Consider the following 9,781-nt stretch of genomic DNA (forward strand, 5'->3'; position numbering starts at 1 on the left):
ACGGTATTCATCTAATTCTTGTTACTGGCCTTCCTAGCAACACGACGTTCTGTTGGCGTACCGGGGCATACAGAAGGTCAAGAGCAGAGCTGTTCGGTTGTATCGTGGAAGCGCTCGCCATCAGTACATTTGCGTTTGCCTCAACGTCTTGAGTACATTCTTTGATATGAAGAAATGACGTTTATCTCTGCCAGCTGGAATTCGTCGTGCCAATCTGTACCGGTGACGTTCTCAGTAAACATCCTCGTTCGCCATTGCGGTGGAGCGATACTTAGCAATATGCCAGCCGTGGTTTATGATCCGCAAGAGACACGTAATTATTTTTATATTGGGAGCTCTGACAATGTCTGCGATTCTTTCTATCGTCGGTGCCTTACCGCATCAAGTGCTATTCGAAGATGTTTGCTCCGTAGCTGACACGGACTTGTTCAATTATTGTAACGGGGGAATTTTATTGCTATCTACGTCGTGATAGTTGCGTACTCATAGTCCTCTACAGCTTAGTGTTCAGGGCAATTCATCGGCGGCAGAACAATAAGGTTGGGACGAGTGTGGGAGCGGCTTCATTAAAAACGCAGAGTAAGACCAGCGTTGCACCAAGGCAATCCACCAACGAGGGTAGCACAATGAAAACAAATTTCGTAAAACCCACCAAGCAAAAGGACTCAGAGTTCACTGGGTTAGCGTGTCTACAACGGGACATAGCTGCACAGAAGAAGGTGCGTGTGGCAAGAACATACAATCGGTAGCATCATTAAAGTAGAGACGGCAGACACAACTCTCCAGCCAGTACCCGGAGCCAGTAGAGTGGGCCACAATACCAGTGACAACAGTATCATTCAGCGAAGCTATCATGTTCAAATGTTCAGGAGTATCTGGACATTTACCTGCGCAGAAAGCCAGCAGGCGCAACACGCAATGGCAGATACCAAGGCAATGACTTTGCAGTTTACAACTGCTATTACGTTTAGCCTTATAAACAATTGCTTTTTCTCAGCTGGCTACCGTATGGATAGGGAACTTGAGCATTTTATATGGATGGGGAATAAATGTTCCAGATGTTGTGTATCGATTTTACTATCTCAATGCATTGACAGACCCTCTTCTTTATGGCATATATGATAGAAGGGTAAGAAATTATCTCTCTGAAGTCAGAGTTAACATTTTCCGTGGATAATTGTAAAAAATGTATATTGTAACAGATAATATAGACACTATTATCATAGATATGAGACTCGTTATGATATTTCATTATTACTGTACACAGTCGCGAGAAGTAAAATAATATAGAAGGAAACGTTTGTCTATCGTGCTGGCGACACCCTCTGATAGCCATTCATTGACGACGATGGCTGCTTGTTGACGCTGGCTGACACTGTGTGCAAGCGTGTGTGCGTGCGTGCGTGCGTGCGTGCGTGCGTGCATGCATGCATGCATGGTCGAGCTACGATATACATATATATATATATATATATATATATATATATATGACAGGTAGATATTCCTAATATCAGGAGTGAATAGAGAGATTTATTTTATATATTATTATTTATTATTATTATTATTATTTAATATTTTATATATTATTATTATTATTATTTATAATAATATTATTCTCTATTATTCATTCCTGCTAATACTCTAGCAGGATAATGTGGTTGTTGTTGCTACGTTACACTGGAATCTGTTACTCAACACGTAGGTGGATTTTCCGCGTGCACATATAGCTATAGATCGTAAACCCATAATTGTAGCGCCCGCTGGCTACAAGCCTGAATACCGTTTACTCGAAGAGAAAGCGAGAGAGAAAGAGAGAGAGAGACTGATGCCCGATAGAAAACATACGGAATGTTATATACTACTGCGTAAACACATCACTATGTCATCCAACATGTCTCGCGATGGCGATTGTGCAACAGCTTCGTCTGAAACTTACAGCCGCATATTATGATTATCTCTGAAATCTTTGATTAGGCAGTGTCTACATGATGAATATAGAGAGATACTGCTGGAGGATGCACGCCACAGTAAAAAGGTAACATGGGTGTGGGAAGTTAGAGAGGATGTATGGCATAACAGTGCAATTATATAATTGTAGAAGGCTACGTACGCCAGGCACAAGTGAATGCAATTATTTGATAAAGTAACGCAGATTTGAGGATGTACGGAACACGTGATAAGTGCTTGCACAAATAGTGCCATTCCGTTCATCCAGGTGACGCGTGCAGAATTTGGGGATAGGAATTCTATATTCATCAAGACGCAGACGATGATAATAAAATACACCTCATAAAAAAACTAAAACGTATACTTAACGCACACTCGCAGGCCTACACGTACAAACGCACTTGATTATATATATCTGTATTTTGTATGCTTGCAGCAACTGCACGCAACGCGCATACAAATATCACCAAGTGTGCTTGACCGCGTTAGCGAAAATGTGATTGATGCACGCGATGAGGCTTTTACGTTAAAGCCTACAGCGATTATAATGGTTTACACTGAATGAAGCTAATGAAACCTGATATGTTACCTGAACTTTAAAAAATGCATTTTGCATTTACGCATTTACGGGCAAGCGACAGAATAGGGTTCTTGATGAAGCATACAGAGGTTTAGTTATTTTTATCCGTGTTTCCGATCTGACGGCGTATATACATGTGCGTCAGTTGCAATAAGCGCCAGTATTCGTTAGATAGAACGAGAAGGAAGGCCTCACTACCGTTGCTTCCGCTGAGAGTGCAATTGCTACCACGCTCTCATCGTGATCATCTCGGAACAGTAGCCCTAGTAATTTGTTATGCGCCTCTAAGCGAATCGAAAAATCATCTGCTAACTACGTTACTCGGCGGCACGTTACTCTTTTATTCTGACGGGTCGGAAGGCGGACGCAATGAGTGCGACGGTACGCCATCAACATGCTTTTATCATTCCTTTCGATACTCGCGTGTGAGCTTACACCCGTCACGACCACGTATTTATCCCTATTCTTGTTTACTGGCTTCCTAGCAACACGACGGTTCTGTTGGGCGTTTTGACGTCGGTTTCACCGGGCTTTTGATCAACAATTAGAAGCAGTTCAAGCGCGCAGGAACAGATGATACTTTTGGGTTCGGGCATTTGTTAACTTGGCGTGGGATGAAGTCGCGTTCGCCTTAGATTCTCAGTGACAATTGTGAGGGTTTGCGCGTTATAAACAAGCCTCTTGAACGCACTTCTTATATTGAAAAATTGGGTGCCGTATACTATTTGTTTGTAATTCGTCTGCCGATGCTGCGAAGTCGTGGCGTCGTGCATCTGTGACCGTTGAGGTGTCTCAGTGATACATTGCGCATTTTTCGTTTCGCATTTGCGGGTGGGTGTATTTAGCGAATAACCTTGGTTGTTACCTTTGAAATTCATAGTTTCGCCAGCGAGTTAGTGTTTCACCTCAGTGTTCGATTCAGACCTATGAGGCAGACACGTCATTATCTTTATTAAGTATGGTTGGGAGCTCTTGTACATCGCAGGTATGTATGGGCCTGTCGAGATTTTGGTTAAGTCGGGATATATCAGCTCGGTGCCTTTACTGCATCAGAGTGTTATCCGAGATGATGGTTTGCCGCGTAGCTGACACGGAACTTGATCTTCAATTCGTGTAACGGCTGATGCGTGTGTGTATTGCTATCTACGTCGTTTGATAATTGTTTACTTGTTGTTAATTCTGGTCATAGTCCTTCTTCACAGCTTATTGGTCGATTGCGAGGGGTGAATCCATTCGGCTCGGCTCTTGCAATAAGGTTTAGATCGAGAGGTGGGAGCGGATTTTTCATTTAACGCAAAGTTAAGACCAGCGTTGTTACCAAGGCAGTGTCACGTGGGCGTGCAGTTTGCGTTACAACGCCGGAGTAGGCTTGCACGAGAGGGGAGGCGCGTGGGCGGGGCCCGATGTGTTACGATACTTTGGTGTCTACAAATTTTGACGATATTTCCACCGTGATACATTGGGTATACTTGGCTGTACATGGCGTATTTTTTGGGTCGATAGAATGTAGGAGGTATTACAGGGGTGCTTATAACTTGTTGTAATACAAAAAGAGCCACATATTACGAGATTCGACCTGCTTTTTTTCCAGCTGTCGCGCTACACTACTTTCACACAATACCCACACTAGGTCGCACGCTCGGTTCGGCTATGGACACTTGCTAATATCAGCGCGGGTAAGATGAGACGCTGCGTGCGTGCTGCTGCGGGCTGGCTTCATTAGATGTGCAGTGTCCATTGTAGCACTTCAATCACGGTGTTTATCGCAGTGCATGCCAGTCGAACGCAATATGAACCCGGCGCCTTTGGTAACTGATCAGGAGAAGCCGTAACGCGCCGTTCGACGTAAACAATTCGTTTAGACGCGGAAAACCCCCAACTTCTCGCGTTAGCGAAGAACGAAGACAGAATATGCACCGCAGACAGCAGACAGCTATTTCCCACGAATTCACATCTTACAGCTGCTATACCAGTAAATTTCAGGCAAAGTAACGATCCGCATATATCGAATGGGTGCGCACGTATCTTACATTAACTCGTTATCTACGTTAACGGTTCATACAATTGTTTTTAAGCGCTTCAGGTCTATAGTTTAATTCGGCTGCAGTGTATAGCGCCGAGCACACGTGCAATGTATATATGCATGAAGATGGTCATATAGATATGTTCCCGATACAGAGCGACAGATGAAACATTTGCCAACTAGAACTCGTAAAAAAGGGGGGATTTTTTGCCCTATTTTACATTCATGGACTTACACAAATCGTAATGGTCACAGAGCATTGTCAGACCGTTTCTTTTTTTACATCCCATTAGAAAAGCTGCATGGAGGGCAACTAAACAGATTGTTTTTCCTGCACCGTGACAAATTACCGTGAATAAAATTTGTGCAGCGCGTTGCGTAATGCCAGCATGTGCATTTTCTGAAATGTTCATGCTAATGCTAAAAACAGCAATGCCGTGATCAACGCTTCACTGTTGCGTGCACATACACTCCTAGCGCTAAGCGAAATCGCGACGTTTTCATGCGGGGAACCTTCAGCGCAACAACGAGGAATAAAATCGCATTTTCCAAGCACACATGCCAATCTCACTACCCATATAGCACGGCTCAACATAAAAACCCCGCGTGCGTTCTGCAGCTGCAGAGTAGCAACGAGCATTTTCCTCCTAATACTTGTTTAAGTAGATAGTGTTCTCTGCTACCGAAACGGGAAACTGACCGAAATCAATTTTCTACAGCGTGTTCAACGCATAATGTTTTTTTCCCCTTACAAAACCCGACGAGAGCAGACTTTACTTCCACATTTATTCGCTAACAGAATCTAACGTCAAATATTACTGCAAGAGCGACAGCAGAAATCCGAACAGCCGCGTCTAACCAGCATGCCACTACGAACACGTGTACAGCATATACAGGTGTACACATGTGTTCAGAATGTAACTAAAAGCTAAAGATGGTCGTGCGAATTGTGCAATATCAGCGAAAATAAAATGATGATCAATGTTTGCGAGTTACGAGCAGTAGAAGCGTCAGCCACATGATGAAAACAGCGTTAGCAATGACACAAGGACAATCTAGAAAAGGTTGACTACACGCCGTCCCGTGAATATCCTAGTGGTGGTAATTAATAAGACAGCGATCGAGGAAATCGCATAACAACAAGTGTGGACAAGCAACAGTAAGTGTAACAAGTGGAGAGAAAAGGCACTCGTGACGAGGAACCGTGCTTCTACGTGTATGAATACCGATGATCGATGAGCGACGATTAAAAGTCGTGCACTCGTGTATCAAATACAATCTCGTAAAATGTCTTTCTTTCGCAGGTATGTTTACATGTAAATTTAGTAAACCGTTTCCAACAGAAGTGAGAAGCGAGTAGGGAACTTAATTATTAATGACAGTTTCTCACTTCGTCTTCCCACTTTCGTTCCACTCGAAAATACTATGAAACACGAAAATGTTATTTCACTGATAACACCCAGAGGGGAACAAAGCCACGCTTACATCCATCAGCAAATAATCTACCAGCAGGTGTCAAACATTCACCTCTAGCTATAAACGAACAACGGACAGAGTAATCAGATGACTTGTCACGCTGCAAACACACGACGACACCCACAATGACGTCCACCAGTGAACATCATCAGAAGTAGATAATAGGGAAGGAGTGTGACTTCAATAAACAAGGGAAATTACAGGGAAACAAGGGCCTTACAATACCTACGATTTACTGCGCGTAACTCAACCAACTTGAGCTCAAATCGTACACAGTACATTCGCCTAGCATCGTGGGAAATTGTTTCCTCGTATACACCCGCAATCCGGAGATACAGACTAAAACGTACGACACGATTCTCCATTCTGTTGCCAGCAAACCAAATCCATACCCCGCCTAACTTGAAACAATAGGCAGCTACTAACGACTCTTACGCACTCTTGCGCCCTCGGCGATGCGGTGTGGCTCGCTGGGAGATTGGAGCTGGAGCTCCTGCTGATTGCGGTGGGCGTGCGTGCGAGGGGGCATACTTACTGTAAATAGGTCAAAGATTAGCTTGCCGAGTGTTGCGTCGATGTCCAATCTCCCAGTGAGCCACACCGCATCGCCCAGGCCACAAGAGTGCGCAAGAGTCGTTAGTAGCTGCCTATTGTTTCAAGTTAGGCGGGTTATGGATTCGGTTTGCTGGCAACAGAATGGATAATCGTGTAGTACGTTTTAGTCTGTATCTCCGGATTGCGGGTGTATACAAGGAAACGATTTCGCACGATGCTAGGCGAATGTACTGTGTACGATTTGAGCTCAAGTTGCTTGAGTTACGCGTAGTAAATCGTAGGAATTCTAAGGCTAGTAAATGACGAATTTCCCTTGTTTATTGAAGTCACACTCCTTCCTTATTATCTACTTCTGATATCATGTTTCATATGCCAAGCAATCACCTATATTCGATATACGTAAAACGTGGGAGGGAGCTCGCTCGCATGTAATTTATTACGCTGCAAACACACGCCTACATCTACTAGTGGACGTCATATGACACCGTCACACGTTCCCGCTTTTCACCCGTAGCTGTGAACGGTAGAGAGAGAGAGAGAGAGAGGGGGGGGGCTCACACCTAGTGTGCGATGCGGCGACGATGAATGAACTACCGAGTGCCGACCATCTTCTGTATTTTCTCGTCGCTCCTCATAATGTTCGCTTTCACGCCACTGATGCGATCGAGTATATCATTGATCTGCCCATCCAGATCCACTAGCTGCATCTTCAGTGGCTCCACCTGTGTCTCAGTGATGCTGCAATAAGGAAAGCACGATGATACAACAGAACCACATGCACATTTCAAGCAATAAATATACACACTAGGCTAGTTATGCAACACATAGCAAAATTTTTTTACGGCAATGATAGAAAATCAATAAACCTTCAAGTTTCTAAACGTTTCTAAACATTTTTTCTTAAGATTATTTTAGAACACACTTTCATATGATATTTATTACTTAAGATGAACTATTTAAATTGTAGTTAAAATTTTCGAATGGTTGTGCGTACCTTTGCTCCTGTTTCAGTGCAAGCCTATGAGCTTTGTTCTCTTCTGCCCACATATCTAGTTCCTTTTGCATCGAGTCCATATCCTCCTATACACGTACACAAGAAGTTCTGTATGCACGAACTTACAATGCACCACGCAAATGCACGAAAGCATGTCACTCCATGCCAAACAAAGAAATGTTTCACGAAGTATGCCTTCAAATATAGTTCGCATATCACGTTTCAATCATGAAGAATCACAGGAGCAGGATCGTACCTGTATGTAGTCCATGACCTTGCCTAGTGGGTTAGCCGAGCGGGTCAGCGCCTGTATGCTACTTCGGAATCGCTCAATCTCCTTGGCAACGAGCTCACGTTCTTTGCGGCGTGCTGCCTCACTCAAGCCTGGCTTCTCCTGAGAAGCGTGAGAGGAGGCGGTGAGTGCAGTTATTCAGTTGCCACGTATCACAGCGTTACAACAACACATCAGCCACAAAAGTCACATGTATGGGAATTAATACATTATGTATTTTGTATTATGTATTAAACCCCAATGTATTATAACGAGGGGTTTACCAGAGTACATATATACACCATTTTTATTTTAAAGGATGAGCTGTAATACGAATGCACACACATAAGCATGCCCACATGTGAAAACACAAAATATTATTTGTATAATATAACAAAACTAGTATTAAATATTTCTTCAATATGAATGATGAATTCATTACTCTCTGAACAAAAGATGTAATAATGCACACTGGACCTATGACCTGGAGTAATTATCAAAAGGTAAATGCATGTGATTCTAACCCTTTCTATGCGAGTAGGAAGCGAGGAAGCTTTTTCTTCTTCCTGCTTCTTTACGTCAAGAATCTTTTGCATCAGCTGCCCATGCTGCCCATCATCTTCTTCATCTGCTGCAGCAACAACCTGCAATGCATCAGCAGCACGTTTTTCGTGTTAAGTAGATCGTCCACTACCATTTGTATAACTTACTGCATAATAACACATCGCAACTGTACCGTTTGCTGCAAGTTTCTCGTAAATCTCAATTCTGAAGGTGGCAGCACTTATATAGAAATTCATTATGCATTTGCACCAAGTAAACTGCGTGTTGAACTATAGTTTTTTTTTAGAAGTTTCTCCTAAATATCAATTATAAAGGTGATAAGAATTTGATAGAAATCTCATATCTGTATCCAACCATTAGAATACCTTTTTGTAAACTACTCAGCTACAAGCGTCGACGATAAATACTTACAGGTGCCACGTCTGGTTCCGGTGCTTCTGCAGTTTCCTCCACCATGAAATTGTCATCATCCTCTTCCTCCCCTGCCTTGCCGTCATCAACGATGAGATTCTCTACCCTACCAACACCCACTCTGCAATGATCATAACAAACTCACGACATTACTTGTTTATTATAGAGCACGCGGAAAAAATCACTAATTGGTAACAGCAATTTCTACAAAGGGTTACACACTTGCATAAATGAACTTTCCAGATGAGGTTAAAAAATATGGTGTTTTCTAACATGTCCTAGCATTTTGCTATTTGCATTTTGCATTTTGCATTTTGCATTTTGCTATCATCTGGATAGACTTTGGTCATTACATTAATTCATCTGTTGTAACATATTCTCTGCAATAACAGGATACTGGCATGCAATACTGTGCAGTCACAAATTTTTCTCCTGACAGCTGTGGGAGCTACTCGTACAGCTAGTGTTAGTAGTTTTCGTAGTCATACAGTTAGTGTTAGCAGTAGTAGTGGTAGTACAGGTAGTGTTAGTAGAAGTAGTGGTGGTAGTACAGGTAGTGTTAGTAGAAGTAGTGGTGGTAGTACAGGTAGTGTTAGTAGAAGTAGTGGTGGTAGTACAGGTAGTGTTAGTAGAAGTAGCAGTAGTGGTGGTAGTAGAGGTAGTCAGGGGTGGATCCAGAGGGTTTGGGTCACCAGTTTCCATAGTTCTAGTGACAGCTAGGGGGGTCCGGGGGCATGCCCCCCCCGGAATTTAAAAAAAAAATAGGCTATATTTGGTGGGCATTCCTGTGCAATTTTAAGGGTCAATGTCTGAGATCCCAGACGCTGTGACGTTTCTGGAAACCGGTGCAAAACGCGCCTGGGTAGTGTTAGTAGAAGTAGTGGTAGTAGTACATGTAGTGTTAGTAGAAGTTAGTCGGTGGTAGTACATGTAGTGTTAGTAGAAGGTAGTGGTGCAAAA

The 9,781-nt window shown here is 43.0% G+C and overlaps 1 protein-coding gene across 2 annotated transcripts in view; it reads right to left on the reverse strand.

The window, feature by feature from the left end:
* Positions 1-6,873: 6,873 nt before the first annotated feature.
* LOC106810931 (TRAF3-interacting protein 1-like) overlaps positions 6,874-9,781 on the reverse strand; it is a 17,782-nt gene continuing 14,874 nt past the window's right edge. For both annotated transcript variants that reach the window (XM_014814416.1, XM_014814415.1), the window contains 5 exons: positions 8,822-8,942; positions 8,371-8,490; positions 7,832-7,969; positions 7,576-7,661; positions 6,874-7,319 (listed from right to left, as the gene is read on the reverse strand). In XM_014814416.1, coding sequence (XP_014669902.1) covers positions 7,172-7,319; positions 7,576-7,661; positions 7,832-7,969; positions 8,371-8,490; positions 8,822-8,942 — 613 coding nt within the window. In that variant the 3' untranslated portion in view covers positions 6,874-7,171. The remainder of the gene's footprint in view (positions 7,320-7,575; positions 7,662-7,831; positions 7,970-8,370; positions 8,491-8,821; positions 8,943-9,781) is intronic.

This window comes from Priapulus caudatus, unplaced genomic scaffold (assembly GCF_000485595.1).
Source record: "Priapulus caudatus unplaced genomic scaffold, Priapulus_caudatus-5.0.1 Scaffold487, whole genome shotgun sequence".
NCBI lineage: Eukaryota > Metazoa > Priapulida > Priapulimorpha > Priapulimorphida > Priapulidae > Priapulus > Priapulus caudatus.